The sequence below is a fragment of the Prionailurus viverrinus genome, chromosome B1 (assembly GCF_022837055.1).
Source record: "Prionailurus viverrinus isolate Anna chromosome B1, UM_Priviv_1.0, whole genome shotgun sequence".
In the NCBI taxonomy this organism is placed as follows: domain Eukaryota; kingdom Metazoa; phylum Chordata; class Mammalia; order Carnivora; family Felidae; genus Prionailurus; species Prionailurus viverrinus.
Window position 1 is genome coordinate 111,320,710 of NC_062564.1, and position 20,986 is coordinate 111,341,695.

General features: G+C 35.5%; 1 protein-coding gene and 1 pseudogene across 6 annotated transcripts in view; one reads left to right on the top strand and one right to left on the bottom strand.

The window, feature by feature from the left end:
* Positions 1-20,986, top strand: part of ZGRF1 (zinc finger GRF-type containing 1) — a 92,391-nt gene that overhangs the window by 19,466 nt on the left and 51,939 nt on the right. For 5 of the 6 annotated variants that reach the window (XM_047856265.1, XM_047856262.1, XM_047856260.1 and 2 more), the window contains 5 exons: positions 277-2,548; positions 8,642-8,715; positions 12,946-12,996; positions 15,802-15,885; positions 17,897-18,082. In XM_047856265.1, coding sequence (XP_047712221.1) covers positions 277-2,548; positions 8,642-8,715; positions 12,946-12,996; positions 15,802-15,885; positions 17,897-18,082 — 2,667 coding nt within the window. The remainder of the gene's footprint in view (positions 1-276; positions 2,549-8,641; positions 8,716-12,945; positions 12,997-15,801; positions 15,886-17,896; positions 18,083-20,986) is intronic. The other variant, XM_047856263.1, reaches the window with a different exon arrangement.
* Positions 11,551-12,427, bottom strand: LOC125163746 (60S ribosomal protein L5-like; annotated as a pseudogene).

Consider the following 20,986-nt stretch of genomic DNA (forward strand, 5'->3'; position numbering starts at 1 on the left):
ATAATATTGTTCCAAGAAGTAGTGAATTTGAAGCTATTGTACTCTATGTCATTAAAATGGTACTTCATAATATATGTTTAGGTAGGGAAGTAAACCCTAATTAGAAAAATCTTAATACAAATGAGCATTTACATTTTAATTTAGCAGATTTTATATCTTTATTACTGTACCTGGTAAAACAGACTCCTTTTTTTTCTTTCCTTTTTTTTGAGCCAGTTCATTTTACACTTCCTTTGTAGATAATGGGACAGCTAATAATTGTTTTAATATTTTTAGGGTTTTCAAGGACCACGTCAAGTGCCAAAGAAAATGATGATTACAGAAAATGGTGAATCAACGGCATCACTTGAGGCTAAGAAACCTGGCCCTAATTTTCTTTCTCCCTTGTACAGCATACCTCCTTTGTTTTCTACTGCTGGCAAGAAAGATATAAATAATATGCCAATAGACCCTGAGAACATTGTCACTTACAGGAATAGAGAAGCAAATGGCTTACGTTTTTCTTCAGTTGTCTCTACTCCATCTTTTAAGAGTAACCCAGAAATGCTATGTGAAGAAAGTTATTCTTGCTTTCCTGTCTGTTCTGTAAATAAGCATTCAGATTCTTTACTGACCAATGAGGCCATAAAAAAAGATGGTTTGATATCTCACCGTTTGGGAGTTTCACAAAACGTCAGAAGCAAAGCACATATATTAGCTCTTTTGAAGTCCAAGTCAACTATGTGTAAGGAGCCAAATTCTGGGATTACAGAACATCTCCCTCAGATACAACTACAAGGAAGTATAAACATTCCTACTAAACCAAAGTGCATAATTGAACAGAAGGAGTGTGCTGACGTGAAGAGCACAGAAAGTTTACACGACCGGCATCAATCAGAAAAAAACGTGAGAAATAAAAGCCGGTGGGCCGTGTATTTATCCTCACAGAGCTCACCTGTACATTCTTCTAGTGAAGATGGAAATAATATAGAAAGGAAACCCAAGGCCCAGGGAGACAATATAGATTTAAATTTGAGAGACCTTTTGGTACAAGAAAAGATACAGTTCTTTGAAACATGTGCTGAAGAGGGTAAAAAGTATAATGAAGACAAGCCAGTAGATGCTAATGATCAATTTTGGGATCAGGAAGTAGAACTGGAAATTCCTTCATTCTGTGAAAGCAACCATATACCAGTTACCTGTAGCAATGTAGAGAATGATGGCTTATTATCCGAGCCTGACATTCAAAAAAATAATAAAATACCTGTTAATGAAAATGACCAGATGTGTCTAAAAGGATCAGTTCTCATTAGAGAAAATACTCAGGAGATAAATATATGTGGAACACCAGAAAAGGAGTACAAACAGCCAGTGTCGTTTCTGCCAGAATCTGAACATCTACAGATTGAATCTTCTAGAAGTAAAAATTCTAGGGTCTCTGATGACTTTACCAGCATGCTTTCTAACAGTAATACTGATAGTGAAAGTCTTAATAGTATTCCCAAACCTATGAGCAATGTAACACAGCCACTTGTGGAGGTGACTTTTAATCTGAACAATTTTGAAACCAGTGACACTGAAGAGGAGTCACAGGAAAACAACAAAGTTTCCCAGGATTCAGGGAGTCGTGTAAAGGAAACTTTGGTTAATGACAGTCCAGATGTTCAAAAGAGATGTGAAGATATAAGCTGTACAGAAGTTGGCAGTAAACATTTGTCTCCCTTAACGTCTATTGGGGATAAACCTACAAAGACATTTCCTATTAAAGAGACTCTTCTATCACAATTTTGTGATAAAGCTTATGTGGGTTTTGACACAGGACCTTGGAAAGCTGAAAACGTTAGAAAAGGAACAGAAGAGTACAGTGACACATTAAGCAATTTTGACTCATCCTTAGAATGGACTGATGATGTATATGTAGATAATAATGAAGATGCTAATAAATCTATTCAAAAAGTGAGAATTAACTATGATACTGCTTCACTACTGAGTAAATCTAAAGATGTCAGCTCGAATTTACATATTCCTCATTTAAATATAGTCATTAATCAGACTCCTGAAAATAGCCTATTCTCAGACCAGGAGGAGCCTCAGCCTTTTGTTATGGGAAGTAATTTAGACAAAAACGATGAATGGGTTTTACCATCAACTTCTAGCAGTGATATCAGTATCCAACAATTAAATGTCAATCAGAATCACTCTGAAGAATGTGTTGCACTTGATAAATCAAATACCCAAGTTTCTAATTCTTTGTTTTACCCTCTGGGAAAAAAGCGTCCAATTTCCAAAGACACAGAAGCGTGTATTCCTGAACCTGAAGATTTGGGAAGGATTAGAAGTTTAGACCATGACCATATTGATGTAGAAACTGTTGGAGAAAGCAAACAATACTGGAATATTCCTAGAAATCCTTCAGAACTCTCTGGATTAGTAAATAACATTTCCCTTTTAAAGTCATTGTCTGAACATAGTACGGCTTTAGAAGGCTTGGAAATATTGAAAAAGAAAAATACAACCTTTAAGCAACAAGGAACTCTGCAGACATGTGAGCCAGACAGCAATCCTGAAGGTTAGATTGGTGTGTTTGTTTTGGATTGTTCTCTGTATAACTGTTAAGGATGAGAAATATTTGCTTTGGAGGCTACGTTAAAGAATTAACATGGTATTGGTGCATCTGGGTGGCTCAGTCGGTTGAGTGTCCAACTCTTGATTTTGGCTCAGGTCGTGATCTCACGGTTCGTGGTTTCGAGTCCTGCGTTGGGCTCCATGCTGATAGTGCAGGGCCTGTTTGGGATTCTCTGTCTCTCTCCCTCTCTGCTCATTGTCTCTCTCTCTCTCTCTCAAAATAAATAAACTTAAGAATTACATAGTATTTAAATAGGTAATACATGTACTTGGTAAAATCAGTTCTAATAGATAATCTAGTAAGTTCTGCAGTCCCTCAGTCCAATCCTCAGAATTAGCCACAGTTTCCTTCCAGGATATCCTTCTGCAAATGTTTTATGCATATATAAACATATATAGGCATATATAAGCAATATGTGTGTGAATATCCATTCCTGTCTTACATTTTTAGATGTGTGCTAGAAGATGCTTTTTCTTTTTTTTTTTTTTTTTGAGAGAGAGAGAGCGCAAGTGAGCAAGGGGCAGAGAGACAGAGAGGGGGAGAGAGAAGTGGGGCTCACACTCACCCGAAGCAGGGCTCGAGTTAATGAACCCTAAGATCATGACCTGATCTGAAGTCAGAGGTTCATCCGACTGAGCCACCCAGACACCCTGCTGGAAGATACTTTTAAAAAATAATCATGAGTTCATATTGATATCTCTAATTCCAGTTCTAAACCACAGGGTTCTTCCTGTCCTTCCATTTCATTATTATATTTCTTTACTTCTAAAATGAGAAGGGGCCCTGGTTCCCAACAACATCCGTATATTTACTTCCTCAATTCTACATACAATACACATCAAATAGCTTCCAAATTGTTATACTAGTATCACTACTAGCAAAAAAACCTTTACAAGTTTGTGAAGTTCACAAATCCTTTGATTTTTTTTTTGTTTTTTTTTGTTTTATTGGTTTTTTTTTTAGAATGTATCCTGGGAATATAGAGTTGGAGTGTTATGTTCAAAAGTTACTTGGGTTACTTTTCTTTACTGTAATTGTAGTATCATTTGATGTAAATATAGTTAAGTTTATTGTTTATATTTCAGTATGAGGGGTTTTTTGTGCAACCTTGTTGATTTATTTTTATTTCTGACTATGTAAAATATGAACCTAGTTAAGAGTCAAAGCTGTATAAAAACATAAATTCATATGCCTTCCTTAAGCCTTTTATCCTGTTCTTACTCACCTGCTATATGTAACCAATATATCATACCTGTGTTTCTTTTTTGCAAAAATAAATAGCTCCATGTTTAAATTCTTGTCCCCCCGCCCCCCCCCGCCCCCGACACACACATATTCAACAAAAGACAGTAAAGTCTGTATATTCTTTAGCACCTACTTTTCACTTAATATATTCTGGAAATCACTTCATATCAATTCATAGGACACATCCTCAATTTATTTGTTTGTATCTGTGTAATACTCGCTGTGTGGATAAACCATCATTTATGCAACCTGTCTCCAATACTTTGCTATTACAAATAATGTGACAATACATAACCGTGTGTGTGTGTGTGTGTGTGTGTGTGTGTGTGTTTTGCATATTGTTTGAGGTGTGTCTTCAGGGCAAATTCCCAGTAGGTTTGCTGCGTAAATGCGTGACTTTATTAGATACTTCAAAATTCCCTCCATTTCGTAGCCCTGTCAGTAATGTAGGAGAGTGCTTGTTTCTCTGGTCTTGCCAATATAGTGTGTTACCAAGCTTTTGAATTTTGCTTATCTAATAGATGAGAAATGGCATTCAGTATACTTACATTTGCATTTCTCTTACTACAAGTGAAATTGAGCATCTTTTCATATGTTTAAGTATCATTTATATATCTTTTTTTCATGAACTTTCTTACCCTTTTGTCCAGATTTTAATGGGTGTTGTTCTTTTTATTCTCATTGATTTGTAAGAGTTCTTTATATATTAGAGATACTAGCCTCTTATCTATGATATATGTTGCAGATATTTTCTTTCAGTATGGTATTGGTCTTCTGACTTTGCTTATGGTATGTTGCCAACAGCAACATTTTTTTTAAAGAAAAACTATTATAGAACATATTAGTAAATATAGCAAATATTATATACATATGAATGTGAATGAACAATGTACTTTATGATACTCAAAGAAAAGTTAAAATTGAATTCTTATTTGAATATCTCAAGGATTCCTGAGGAAAATAGGAATAAATTATTATATGTACTGATATGTTTCTTTAAGTTTGTTTATTTATTTGAGTGAGAGAAAGGGGTAGAGAAAGCACAAGTATGGGAGGAACAGAAAGAGAAGGAGAATCCCAAGCAGGGGCTCGAACTCACAAACCGTGAGATCATGACTTGAGCCAAAACCAAGAGTTGGCCGGCTTAACCGACTCAGCCACCCAGGCACCCCTGATATGTTTCTTTAAAATGTAGTTGTTTGCAATAGCCAAATTGTGGAAAAAGCCTAAATGTCCATCAACTGATGAATGGATAAAGAAATTGTGGTTTATATACACGATGGAATACCACTTGGCAATGAGAAAGAATGAAATACGGCCTTTTGTAGAAACGTGGATGTAACTGGAGAGTGTTATGCTAAGTGAAATAAGTCGTACAGAGAAAGACAGATACCATATGTTTTTACTCATGTGGATCCTGAGAAACTTAACAGAAGACTATGGGGGAGGGGAACGGGAAAAAAAGTTGGAGAGGGAGGGAGACAAACCATAAGAGACTCTTAAAAACTGAGAATAGGAGCGCCTGGGTGGCTTGGTCGGTTAAGCGTCCGGCTTCGGCTCAGGTCATGATCTCACGGTCCGTGAGTTCGAGCCCCGCGTCGGGCTCTGTGCTGACAGCTCAGAGCCTGGAGCCTGTTTTAGATTCTGTGTCTCCCTCTCTCTGACCCTCCCCTGTTCATGCTCTGTCTCTGCCTGTCTCAAAAATAAATTTTAAAAAATGTTAAAAAAAATTTAAGAACTATAAAAAAAACTGAGAATAAACTGAGGGTTGATGGGGGGTGGAAGGGAGGAGAAAGTGGGTGATGGGCATTGGGGAGGGCACCTGTTGGGATGAGCACTGGGTGTTGTATGGAAACCAATTTGACAATAAATTTCATATTAAAAAATAAGTAAAGTAAAAATAAAATTTAATTTAAAAAATGTAGTTGTTTGATGGCAGTTGATAGTTTGTTTTCTAAAAATTAAAAAAAAGGAGAAATTTTAATGAAAAATAAGTAGGGGTAGATATGATTATGTAATATCATATAAGGATGTAAATCCATAGTATGAAGACTTGAGAATTATAGAATTTAGTTTTTTTTTTAATTTTTTTTTCAACGTTTATTTATTTTTGGGACAGAGAGAGACAGAGCATGAACGGGGGAGGGGCAGAGAGAGAGGGAGACACAGAATCGGAAACAGGCTCCAGGCTCCGAGCCGTCAGCCCAGAGCCTGACGCAGGGCTCGAACTCACGGACGGTGAGATCGTGAACTGGCCGAAGTCGGATGCTTAACCGACTGCGCCACCCAGGGGCCCCTAGAATTTAGTTTTAAGAAATCTTTTTTCTCATCAAGTTAAAAAGAGGATTGCAGTTGATTCTTCTTATTTGTGGTAGTTATATTCTATAAAATCAACATAAACACTGAATTAGTGAAAAATGAGTCATTGCTTTTAGGGGTAGATTCCTTCAAGCCTCTGGTCAAAGCATTTTCATCAACTGATCAAAATCTTGTTTTTATCTGTGTTTCCATTTGAAGACAATATATATTGTTGATCCATTAACATTGAATTTGTAGTGAACAGCACTATGACTAATGTCTGAAAGAAACCTCTGTCTAGGGGCGCCTGGGTGGCTCAGTTGGTTAAGCGTCCAACTCTTGGTTTTCGGCTCAGGTCATAATCTCAGTTTGTGAGTTGGAGCCACACATCAGGCTCTGTGCTGACAGTGCAGAACCTGCTTGGGATTCTCTCTCTCTCTCTCTCTCTCTCTCTCTCTCTCTCTCTCCCCCCCCTTTCTTTCTGCCCCTCCCCTGCTTGCACTCTCTCTCTCTCTCAAAATAAATAAATAAACTTAAAAAAGAAAAAAGAAACTCATCTAACATATGTTCTCTCTGTAAGGGACATCACAGCCTTCTTGCACTTAGCAACACTAGACAGCACTATGCTTAGGGAACATTTTAAATGCACAGTCCCTTACAAAAAGCCCCCAAACACAAAAACATGGGCTAAGTAGATGACAAAAAGGATACTTGTTTATAGTATGAGAGCTCAAGAAGGCAGAGTGTTGCCTTGTTCTACCTCAGCTGGGAATGTATATGTCGGGCAACTTATTTTTTGTAGTTCTGTGTGTCTACAAATGACCTCAAAAACAGGGTATTGATTTGGGGTTTCTGAATAAATTTTAGTGCGTAGGTAAGATCTGTGAGTAAGGAAGATTAACTGTATTTGTTTTCTGATATAAATGTATTTCTTCAAAAAGGAATGTTGGTTTTCTTAAGACAATCTGAGAAAATTAATACAGAATTAGAGATGAGTCAGTTTTACCACCAATTTAGGATGTGTGAATGTGTTAAAAAAAAAAGATTTTCTTCAGTAGGTTAAAGTTTTTATGAGATCATTGAGAATAACTTTGAAATGTTAATTTAGAATTTTATTCTTGAGTGAAGGCAATCAAGGAAAACACCAATTTTCATGCAGTGCATGAAAATCTTTTTAAAAATAGCATCAAGTTCCAAGATCCACTTATTTTTATTTCATTTAATGTATTCTGAATTTTAACAGGAAAATAATGAAACCATAAATAACAATTGACTAAAAAATTATAGTCTTGGCAGCTTTAGAAGGAATTGAAATGATTGAATATGCACTTTTCTTTAAGAAAAAAAAATCCTATTTTGAAACAAGGTAGGATGGCCTGGCCACCATGTCCTTTGTATTCAGTAGACTTGTCAACTTCTCTGTCTCAGAGTCTTTTTACTTGTGCCTTTGGTCTCAACACCTTTACCCCTGGCATAGCTGGTGGCCTTTTCTTATATTCAGATCTCAACTTAAATATCACTTCCCACGAGAGAGCTTTCCAATCATCATGTCTACATTAGTCTCTGTCATATCAACCTTTATGATGCCCTTTTGTATCATAATCTGAATTTATGCGGTTTGTTTATTCTGTGGCTCTACCTTTTCAAGGGACTGCTGTTTTCCCAGTGTCTGGCATAATACACTTGGAAATAATTGAAGTTTTTTTCCTCAAACCATAGTCAAATGGGTTTAAAATAGACCCAGAAATAGCATGAAGTTCTTCTTTTCTTTTCCGTGTTTGCACATAGCAGCTGTATAGTGCTGGTCTTGGCTTTCTTCTAACAGTTAATGTTTCATTTTTAGAATTTTTAGTATAGATTATTAGCTGTTTACTCAGTTTTTCAATTAGTTTGAAAAAAGGAAGCATTTCTAGTACTGACTTAGAACATAACCAAAAAAAATCTTATTTAAAAATTTTTATCATGAAAATGTTTGAACATACAGAGAATAGACAATGAATCCTCAAATATCCAAAATCCATATTCAACAATTATCAAGACTACCTTATCTTCAAATTTAAGTTGTATTCCTTGTTTCATTCAGTTTTAGGTGGTTTTTTAAAGATTTTATTGTTATTATTTTAAATGTTTATTTTGAGAGAGCATACACAGACTCGTGCAAGTGGGAGTTGGGGGGAGGCAGAGAGAAGGAGAGAGAGAATCTTAAACAGGCTCTGTGCTGTCAGCATGGAGGCTTGATCTCTCATGAGATCATGACCTGGGCTGAAATCAAGCATCAGATACTTAACCGACTGAGCCACCCAGGTACCCCCAAAGATTTTATTATTTTTAAGTAGTATCTATACCCAGTGTGGGGTTGAACCTACAACCCCGACATCAAGAGTTGTCATCATCAACTGGGCCAGCAAGGTGCCCCTAGAAATAAGTTTTTAAAAAGTTTAAAACACTACTATATGTATGATGAATAAAATAATTTCATTTTATCTATTATAGCTAGGAAACCATTGACTGAAGTAGTTTCACAAACTTTACCAAAGTTTCCTCATCTGAACCAGGATTCTCAACAGGTACGTCTTTTTTTTTTTTTTTTTCCTATCAGCATATTCTTATATTTTGATATAGAATGTTGTCATTAGTAATGAAATTACAGTAATATAAAGGGTTCCAAGCTATCTTGCTTCATGACTCTCCCACACCTTGTATCAGAATATTTTTCATTATATCCCTTGGCTAAAAGGAAAAAAGAAAAACCAAACCTGGCAGTTCCATTTATTAAGTTGTTAGTAGTATTAAACAACATAGTAAGTATTATGTCCTAGTAATTTAGTGAGCTTTTTATTTTTTCCATTTTCATTGATATAAAAGATATAACATTGTGATCAGTTTAAGGTGTACAACATAATGATTTGATATATGTATAGTGAAATGATTACTGTAAACATTTTATTTATTTTTAATTTTTAGTTTATTGTTTAATTTACATACAAGTTAGTTAGCATATGGTGCAACAATGATTTCAGGAATAGATTACTTAATGCCCCTTGCCCTTTTAAACCATCCCCCCCCCCAACCCCTCCAGCAACTCTCTGTTCTCTATATTTAAGTCTTTTAGTTTTGCCCCCCTCCCTGTTTTTATATTATTTTTGTTTCCCTTCCCTTATGTTCATCTGTTTTCTATCTTAAATTCCTCATATGAGTGAAGTCATATGATATTTGCCTTTCTCTGACTACTTTCGCTTAGCATAATATCCTCCAGTTCCATCCATGTAGTTGCACATGGCAAGATTTCATTCTTTTTGATTGCTAAGTATTACCCCATTGTATATATATATATATATATATATATATATATACCACATCTTTATCCATTTATCCGTCAGTGGACATTGGGCTCTTTCCATACTTTGGCTATTGTCAATAGCACTGTTGTAAACTTTGGGGTGCATGTGCCCCTTCAAAACAGCTCACCTGTATCCCTTGGATAAATACCTAGTAGTGCAATTGCTGGGTTGTAGGGTAGTTCTATTCTTAATTTTTTTTTTTTAATTTTTTTTTTCAACGTTTATTTATTTTTGGGACAGAGAGAGACAGAGCATGAACGGGGGAGGGGCAGAGAGAGAGGGAGACACAGAATCGGAAACTGGCTCCAGGCTCTGAGCCATCAGCCCAGAGCCTGACGCGGGGCTCGAATTCCCGGACCGCGAGATCGTGACCTGGCTGAAGTCGGATGCTTAACCGACTGCGCCACCCAGGCGCCCCAGTATTCTTAATTTTTTGAGGAACCTCCATATTGTTTTCCAGAGTGGCTGCACCAGCTTGCATTGCCACCAGCAGTGCAAAAGAGATCCTCTTTCTCTGCATCCTCGCCAACATCTGTTGTTGCCTGAGGTGTTCATGTTAGCCATTCTGACAGGTGTAAGGTGGTATCTCATTGCGGTTTTGATTTGTATTTCCCCGATGATGAGTGATGTTGAGCATTTTTAATGTGTCGGTTGGCCGTCTAGATATCTTTTTTGGAGAAATATGTATTCATGTCTTTTGCCCATTTCTTCACTGGATTATTTGTTTTTTGGGTGTTGAGTTTGATAAGTTCTTTACAGATTTTGGATACTAACCCTTTATCTGATATGTCATTTGCAAATATCTTCTCCCATTCTGTCGGTTGCCTTTTAGTTTTGCTGATTGCTTCCTTCGCTGTGCAGAGCTTTTTATTTTGATGAGGTCCCAAGAGTTCATTTTTGCTTTTGTTTCCCTTGCCTCTAGAGATGTGTTAAGTAAGAAGTTGCTGTAAGCATTTTATTTTTAAACACAATCACTGATAGAATGTATGCATTTGTTGGGCACTGCTCAGCTTCTCAAACCTTAGAATAATTAGTTCATGTTGTTTTTCTCATGGTAATTGATTTTTTTTTTTATCATAGCAATTTCTGAAAACTCAGCTTTACAAGGTGCCATTGAGAGAAATGACATAAGATCTGTTGTTGAAATACAACTACCTTGGGGCACCTGGGTGGCACAGTCGGTTAAGCGTCCGACTTCAGCCAGGTCAGGATCTCGCGGTCCGGGAGTTCGAGCCCTGCGTCAGGCTCTGGGCTGATGGCTCAGAGCCTGGAGCCCGTTTCCGATTCTTTGTCTCCCTCTCTCTCTGCCCCTCCCCCGTTCATGCTCTGTCTCTCTCTGTCCCAAAAAAAAATAAATAAACGTTGAAAAAAAAAAAAAAAAAGAACTACCTTGAGTTAGTAGTTCATTCAATAGAGGTCAAATGACACTGTATTTCCCTTAAATTTAAAATATCTTATGGAGCCCATGTTGAGTTTCCTGTGGCACCCCAAAGTACCTTGAACAGTTTGGGAACCATTGTAGTAATATAAAAATAATAGTACTAATTAGATACATTGAAATTCTAGAATAAAATTAATTTATTAGAATAAATCTAAATTCTTGTTTCTCAGTGGGGATACTATTAGCATATTTGGAGGGATAATTCATATGACACTTTTTCGAGAAGATATATTTAAAAGAAAAGAAAGTGAAATGTTTCATTTGTCCCACTTTGTATCTTACTCTGTTTTCCATGTTACTGTTTTTTTTTTTTAAATAATCTTGATGTTTTCTCTTTTTTAATTTTGGAGAAAGTGAAGAAAAAATAAAACAACCTACTGAGAGATAATTATTATTAGTGTTTCCAGGATTTTTTGGCCTATTTTTAAAAATATGGTTAGCTTGAAGTGTACAAATAGTTTTATGTCTTATCCCCTTAATGTATTTCTCACATCATTAAAACACTTATTAAATATCTTTTATTAATTTATTTTATTTTTTTAGCTGCTTGGTGAATAGGTTTATTATTATCTTTAATCTGAAAAATCTTCAAAGAAAATTATAGTTTGGTTTATTAGCTCTCAGCAGCCGATCCTGTGCTTTAAGGAAGCTGCCTTCTTCTCAGCTACTCGATCTTTCTTCTGGGCAAGAGACATTTTGGAATGGTTCCACCTTTTCTTTTTAACTTCTTTCTTAGGCTTCTCTCAAAGATTGGATTCTCTTGTACAGCAGCATGAGCTTTCTTATACATCTCCATCATGCCTGGAGTTACATTGTTCTTTATCAAGAGAATTGTTTCTTGTAAGCATCTTAGTCTTCTTCCATTAGTGGCACATATAATCTGCAGCATTCTGACCCAGGATGTGCTTCTGATGTATTTCTGCATTGAATTCCTTGCTTTCCCAATCACAACCAAGGAATCTTTTGGTACTGTGAGGGGTAGAGAAACCTCCATCCACAACTCCCTTGAGGGCCTCCCAAACTTGATTTTCAGTAGAGGTTCTGGCAAGCCCTGCATCCAAATAGCAGATGAAGACACCAGATTGACCATCAGTGTTTTCCACGTTGTATTCATCTTGTCACCTCCACTTGGCCTTCATAGACTTTTGTCCGTGCCAAACCTACTGAGAAGCCTGTGGACCAGCAGCATGCCTGTACACTATGCTGCAGCATGATTTGTCAGGCCAACCTTCACACCATACTTTGGGAGTTCATGCCCATGAGCTGCACAAACTACCGTATCTCCTTTAGGGGCATTAGCAATCTGACAAATGAGATCTCTGTTACACAAATTACCATCCTGTATTAAGGTGTGTTGTACTTATTTTTATCCTGAATCGCCGAGCATTTCAAAGCATTGTAATCAGTTTTGTGCTCTTGTCTTCTAAATTTCACTTGGTATCTCTTGAAATCAGTCTTATTCTTGACAACTTTAATAAACCCCATCCTGCAGAACAGAGTTTGGCATTGGCGGCTTGCTACTGGGTACTGACCAGCAGTTAAATATATCTTTTAGAGGTTACTTACTATTCCGTCCTATGGATATCCTGTGCTTTGGACAAGCAGTGCCCTATTTTGAACATTTGGGTTATTTCCAGCATTTTGCTAGGATAAATAAAATATTAGTAAATGTTTTTGCACATAAATCATTGCTTACATTTAAGTTATTTCCTTAGATGTGAGTCCCAGAAGTGGAACTGATAGCTTGAAAGGCTATGAACAATTTTCTTGATATGTATTGTCAAATTTAAAAGTCTTACTGTTTTACAATATGAATATTTATTTCACTCTACATTCACCAGTACTAAGATATTTTCAATTCTTGCTAAGTAAAATAGTGTTTCATTAACATTTTTTACTTCCTTGATTATTAGTGATGGTGTTCTTTTATTTCTTATGTCTAATTGAAATTTATGTATTTTTTGTAACTTACTACTACTTTTTAGTTGTTCTTATATTAATATTCTGTTCCTAAGATTATAAAAGAAAATGAAGTCAAACCAAGTGGACCACTTCAGTCTTTGCAGGTATGTTCATTTTTAAACTATAAAGTAGCCAGAAATTATAGTTGTATATATAGGTATGGCATATAATTTTATGTTTGTATTTTACATTGTCAGTTTTCAGTCTCATGTATCTTATTTTTTATTTTTTAATTAATTTATTTTTGAGAGAGAGAGACAGTATGTGTGTAAGTAGGAGGGGGGCACAGAGAGAGGAAGAGAGAGAGAATCTTAAGGTCATGATTGTGAGATCATGACCTGAGCCAAAATCAAAAGTCAGATGCTTAACGCCTGAGCCACCCAGGCACCACTAGTTTTCAATCTCATTTATAATTAGTTGCTCCTTTATACTTACTTAGATGATCCTGCTATCTTTTGTACCAATGCCTGTGTGGTCAATGCAATTTGGTTATATAACAAATCTTTTATTGTAAAACTAAGTCTGTAAACTTTGTAAGCATTACTTAATCCAAGAATTGTCATTGACAATTACAGCTACACCTGCAACTCCTTTGCCTAAAAGAGAACAAAACATAACAAATAAAATTCATATTGTGGTGGCTCAATCATTTTTCACCCTTTATGTATATAATAAGAGCAAATGTATAAAATCAAAATTAGCAACTGCATAATTTAGCTTATAAATGGTCACTTTTTTTTTAATATTTATTTATTTTTGAGACAGGGAGAGACAGCATGAACGGGGGAGGGTCAGAGAGAGAGGGAGACACAGAATCTGAAACAGGCTCCAGGCTCTGAGCTGTCAGTACAGAGCCTGACGTGGGGCTCGAACTCACAGACCGCGAGATCATGACCTGAGCCGAAGTCGGAAGCTTAACCGACTGAGACACCCAGGCACCCCTCTTTTTTTTTTTTTTAAGTTCATTTATTTCGAAAGAGAAAGAGAGCGGGTGCACCATGCACGGGAACAGGGGAGGGACAGAGAGAGAATCCAAAGCAGGAACCACGCTACTGGTGTGAACTCATGAAGCATGAGGTCATGACGTGAGCTAAAAGAAACTAAGAGTGGGATGCGTAAGTGACTGAGCCACCCAGGGGCCATATATGATCATATTCTTAATGCTTTCTTTCACTTGAAAAATTAAGATTTAACCCTTTCAAGAACAGTTATCACAAAGTATAAACTGCAAATAAACAATATCACTGTTTTTTCCTCCAGAATGAGTTTCCTCTTAAAACAAGTATTACATGTTTTGGGACGCCTGGGTGGCTCAGTTGGTTAAGCATGTAACTCTTGGTATTGGCTCAGGTCCTGATCTCACAGTTCATGAGATTGAGCCCTGCATAGGGCTGTGCACTGACAGTGCAAAGATGTTTGGGATTCTCTCTCTCCCTCTCTCTGCCCCTTCTTGCTCACGCTTTCTCTCTCTAAATAAATAAATAAGTAAATAATTACAAGGTTTTTAAAAAGTGCATTGTAATTTTAACAGTAATGAAAAAGGTCTTACGGTCCTTTGCAAAAAAAAAAATTATTTAAATCTGTAGCATTAATATAGGAATATATTTGCATTTATGTAATGCGTTTTGTACTACAACCCTCTGAAGCAATCTCTTCATGTACACTAGTGATAGAACTTTCAAAATTTTAAATTAGGGTCCTCTTTGAGGATACACTTAATGACACTGCCACTTTATTTCTTTTTAAAAAATTTTTTTTTTTTCAACGTTTATTTATTTTTGGGACAGAGAGAGACAGAGCATGAACGGGGGAGGGGCAGAGAGAGAGGGAGACACAGAATCAGAAGTAGGCTCCAGGCTCTGAGCCATCAGCCCAGAGCCTGACGCGGGGCTCGAACTCACGGACCGCAAGATCGTGACCTGGCTGAAGTCGGACGCTTAACCGACTGCGCCACCCAGGCGCCCCAACCACTTTATTTCTATAATTAGCTACACATAGCAAAGCAGAAGAGAAGGTGCTATGCTAATTGATTTTTTAAATTCACTGTATTAGAAAATTCTAATTCTAAAATGTGAGTTGATAAAAAAAAATAAAATAAGAGTTGAAAGTTTTTAAGAACTACTTCGTTGGGAGATGTGTTAATGTATTTTGTTATTAATGGAAAGCTCCCATTATTTGAAGAAATACACTAATTTATCTCTTCTGTCTATTGGGGAAATTTTTTTCTCTATATTTTTTAAACATAAAAATTGCTTCTCAGTTGAATTCATTTTTCTATCTAAATCATAGCAGAAATCATGGTTATTTTACATAGGCATTTGATGAACTAAAAATGACTAGTTTCTATTGTCTATATCTTGTGTTTTATGGTTGCTAGAAAATTATTCTTTTTTTTTTTTTTTTTTTTTTTTTTTTAAGTAGGCTTAACACCCAGCTTGGGGCTTGAACTCACAACCCACAACCCTGAGATCAAGAGTTGCGTGCTTGACTGAGCAAGCCAGGAGCCCTGATTCATTCTTTAGATAAACTGTTAACACTGTTTACAATTTTTCCTCCTTTGATTTCATACTAATTTTTGAATTAAATAATCTGCATTCGCATTAAATATTAGGTTTGATGGATAATTATCAGGTACTCAACAATTTTTTCTAGTGTTAAAACATTCAATTAAAATTTTAGGATTAGAATTTTTTTATTGCTGAATTTTAAAATTAGTTAGCATAGTGCCTTATCTGCTAGAGAACTCCTTTGCCAGGGGTACCTTTTATACATATGTATATACAGAAGATTGAAATGGCAAGTGTATTTTCAAATGGGAAACTTTAAGTTTTGGGAGTATTTTCCCATCTAACCCATGAACCACCTACAAAACTATTGTAGCTAACACACTTACTGATATTTTATTCTAGTTCTTTCCCTTGGGAGATGAAGAAGAGGCTACTTTTCTAGATGTTATTCCTAAACAGTTAGAGAGAAAAACCTGTGATCCTAAGGTAAAACTTGTGAAGAACTTTGATTTTCTAATCTACTATCTTTTCCTGCTGTTTTTTATACAACTATCAGAGTTTTCATAGGTAGAAGGTTAGTGAGCATAATGAATTAACCTGGTTTTAAGAGCAAGAGTAACTGACTACTAGCCTTTGTTTGGTCTTGAGCCCTTTCTCTTTACTCATGAACTAATAATAATGCATCTCATATATATGTATATATGAAGGATATATATATACGTGTATATGTATATATATATATGTGTGTGTGTGTGTGTGTGTGTGAAGGATGCCCTAGGGGTTGGACAGGAAGATAAATTAAGTATAATTAATGAATGTTCTGTGGAGAACAAAATAGAGATCTTTATAGCTATGAACATATAGTCTACTCTACCACTTCTACTTCTGTAGAAGTATATATAAACCAAGGTCTAAGTAGTTCCACCTACTGTATATCAAAAATTGATAGAGAAAGTAGCATATAAATAGTTGAGTTTTGTTAAGTATCGATTCTGTTTCTTAAACCCAATAGATCTCTACAGAAGAGATCCACTTAGAAACATAGACAACAAGGCATCTGTGTTCTTGTGGAGAATGTGTATTCCCCATCAAACAAAACGGAAATATACAGTCTTTAACAATTGAGACTTTTTTATTGAAATGTGTGTGCTTCATAATTCAGGATATTTTCAATAAAAGTCCCATACAGGGGCAATTTAGATTTGATTTTCCTCTCAAATGTATGATTTAGAATCTTCATTTTTAATAAGAGAATATTCAGATTATATACTATTATAATTTTCTTCATTTATGAGTTAGAAATAAATTTGTCCTTTATGTACATTCCTTTGGCTCTATTAGCAATCTTAATTTCCTACTTTTTGGGTAGGTTTGGTCACCCTGTGAGGAGTAAAAATCCTAGAGCCCTCAAGGGGGCAGCAGAGAAAACCATTTGGAGCCTGAAAGCTGATCAAGTCTCTGAGGAGATGACAATACCTCCCTGAAGTACATGCCTAGATTGGCATCCTATTCTTAGGTCTCTGGTCTCAGAGCAATAGGATCAGTTCTTCTGGGAGCCCCCATCCCTCCTCTATTAAGCCTGATAGTGTACAAAATGCCTAAACAAAGTAAAATGCTTCTTGTATTTCTTCTCTTACTTTCTTTCCTATTATCATGTTTATTGGCTGTCTCCTATATGCCAAAGACAGTGTTAAATGCACATTATATCCTCATGAAACAAAAAGGTCTCTTCCCTCAAGGAGCTTACAGTATAGGTAGTATATAGACAAGAAGAAACTTCGTTGTACTATAATGTGATAAGTCTATAATGGAAAATTTTATAATGTACAGGGGAAGCATAGAGAAAGGAGCAACTATGTCTTCCTGTTTTTTTTTTCTTCTAATGTTTATTTATTTTGAGAAAGAGCACGCACAGGTAGGGGAGGGGCAGAGAGAATCCCAAGTAGGTCCCACACAGAGCCCGACTGGGGGCTCAGTCTCACAACCATGAGATCATGACCTGAGCCCAAATCGAGACTTGGACACTTAACTGACTGAGTTACCCAGGTGCCGCATCTTTCTGATTTTTTTAATTTATTCGTTTATTTTTGAGAGAGAGCAAGTGGGGGAGGGGCAGAGAGAAAGGGAGGGATAATCTGAAGCAGGCTCCATACTGTCATCAGTGCAGAGCCTGACACAGGGCTCGAACTCACAAACTGTGAGCTGCTCCACATCTTTCTGGTGGAATTAGTTCATTATAACTATACTTTTATGCTTATAATGAAAAAATTAGTACTTATTCATTTTGAACTGAATTAAATCAATAACTGAATTATATTTCATAATTAACATATTATGATAATAGGGGTCTTTCCTGGTTTTAGTATTGGTCACTTAGTAATTACTTACATTAAGTAATATTTAATAGAGCTGAATTGTGCTTTCTGTGTATATATACATTGTGACTATATATCAATATATACTTATGCAATACTCATTTTTAATAATTTACTTGTAGCCTGTTGAGTTTCAAGGGCACCAAGTGAAAGGATCAGCCACTAGCACTGTGATGGTCAGAGGACACAACTCACAGCTAGAATGCAGTCAGTTTCCAGATAGTATTGAGTATGGAAACTGCATGACGGACTCTTGTTTTTTGACACCAAAATTGACTAGCGCTTGTATGCAGATTGATTTCTTGCAGGTAAAAATATTTTTTCTAGTTACACCTTGCCAAATCATTTTCTTTATGTAAGTGTTAAATCTTACAAACAGATTATATTTAAATCTTTGAACAAATGTAAGTTACAAAGGAGTTTAGTAAATTGATAAGAAGCATGATATCTGAAATCAATCTAAATAAGAGAAAAATATTTTATTTGAAAGATTTGCTGCCTTTTAGGACCTGGAATTTAAAGGATTACTTTTCATTTAAGAAGACTAGGGATTCATGACAATGGCAAATAGATCACATTTAGAAAATATATTTAACAGCTATAGATTTTTTCTTTTCTTCTATTATCCCCACCCCCACTTCACTGTGACACCAGGTACTTCTCATTGCTACCAAATAGAGGTCATAGAGAGGGAACAATATGCATATATTTGAAACAATGTCAAAGAGATTAATTTTTTTTTCTTTTTTATTAAAGTGTGATGCACATACAAAATAATGTATGTATATACCATATGCACATACCATATGTACATACCATGGTATGTATGTACATACCAAATGTACATACCATAAGTACACAGCTTAATGATTACCACGAAGTGAACACACCCATGTAACCTCCACCCAGAAGTCCCCTTCTACTCCCTTTCAACTACTACTCCTTCTGTTCCCTCCAAAGATAACCATTAGTTTGACTTAAAACACCATATATTCATTGTGCTTTTAAAACTTGATGTAAATAGAGTAGTAATATGCAATGTATTTTTTGTGTCTCATTCTTTTTGTTCAACACTGAACGTTTGAAATTCATCACTGTTGTTACCTGTAGCTGTAGTTTATTCATTTTCATTGCTGGTGTGCTAGTCCGTTGTATGAATATTCCCCAGTTTATCCATTCTTCAGTTGTTTGCATTTGGTTGTTATGGATAATGCTGATAGGAACATTCGTGTGCTGCCATGCACTTCTGTTAATTATACTTTATTGGAGTGAGATTGTTGAGTCACCAGATATGCATATCTTTGCTTTTAGTATATAATGCCAAACTGCTTTCCAAAAATGGTTGTTATAGTTTACATTTCTATCAGAAGTGTATGAGAGTCCCCATCACTCTATATCTTCATCAACGCTTGGTTCTGACAGTTTGTGTTTTGAATATTAGCTATTCTGGTAGATATGTAGTGGTATTTCATTGTGGTTTTAGTTTGCATTTTCCTGCCTAACAGTGAGGTTGGGACCTTTATAGATGCTTATTGGCCTTCTCTGTATTCTCTTTGATGAAGTATTTGTTCAGATTTCTTCCTCAGTTTTTAATTCATGTGTTTATCTTTTTAATTAATTTTTGAAATCCTTGATATATTGGATATATACTCATTGTCAGTTGAATACTTTGCAAATACCTTCCCTGATTCTGTCTTATATTTTACTCCTAATGATGCTTTTTGATGAATGGAAGTTTATAATTTTTTAACATAATACAATTTATCTACCCTTTCCTTTATGATCAATGCTTTTTTAGGTCTAAGAAGTCTTTCCTCCATGGGGCACCTGGGTGGTTCAGTGGTTGAGCGTCCAACTCTTGATTTCAGCTTAGGTCATGATCCCAGGGTTGCGGGATTGAGCTTCGTGCTGACTGTGGAGCCTGCTTGGGATATTCTCTCTCTCTCTCTCTCTCTCTCTCTCTCTCTTTCCCTCTCTCTCTCCCCCCCTCCCTCTGCCCTCTCTCCCCTGCTCAGATGCACTCTCTCTCTCTCTGTCTCTAAAAAAAAAGAAAAAGGAAAAAGAAAAGAAAATATTCTCTCATATTATCTTGTAGAAGCTTTATTATTTGCCTTTCACACTTTGATGTACAATTTTTTATGTATTGAGATATGGATAAAGTTTCATATTTTTTCCATATGGACATTCAGTTGACCTAGCACCGTTTATTGAAAAGGCTATCTTTTGTCCATCCTTTTGTGTTTCCCCCTTTGCTGTATAAATCACATGTCCTTATATTTCAGGTCCAGTTTTGGTTTCTGTTCTGAATCATTGGTTTGTAGTTTTGGAAGTCTTCATATCTTACAAAGTATGTGTTTTCATGCATCTCTAAATCTTCCCACTTTCTTCTTTTTAGCTTTTTGCATTTCCATATACATTTAGAATTAGCTTAATAATTTCCACACATGTACATAAACATGCTGGGAATTTGATTGGAATTTCATTGTGTATGTAAGTCTTGAAGAGAATTGACATTTTTACAATATTTTATTGATATTTTTTCAATATTGTAATAATGTATTTTCTATTTTGATCTTAAATTTTTCCCATAAAATTTTACATTTGTGGCATACAGCATTCTCTATCTGTTATTTGTATATTTGATTTGTAGGAGCTCTTTTCATATTAAGAAAACTAACCATTTGCCATTTTTCCTAATGTATTAGTGTTTTGGTTCTGTTTATGATTTTCTGCAGAAATGCATTTTTAATATTTTTGTAATCAGATCTATCAGTGCTTTTTTTCATGGTTTCTGGAGCCAGAGCTCTTAAGTTTTCCTTCAGTTCTTTTTAATAATGAATCTTGTTGCTTTTCTTTATTATCATGGTTTTACACTATTTTTAGTAAGAACTAATGATTGGCTATGTTAAGTAGAATAAGTTATTTCTGAATTCCTTCTTTATATTCTCTCAGATTCCTAGTATAACTATATCATTTTTAGATAAATAGATGTTCAACATTTGTATTATAAATATTGTAATATTTTCACAGCTGAAACAATATACTGTGGTTACATTTTGTTTCTTTTATAATTTTGAATTTTTTTTCTTAGTTTCTAATTGTCTCATTTTTAAAAATTTGCTTAGTATTCTTTGAATATTGGAGTAAAGATTTTTCACATACTCGAAAAGCTTTTTATAAAATACCCTTCAATACAGGAATCTACACAAACT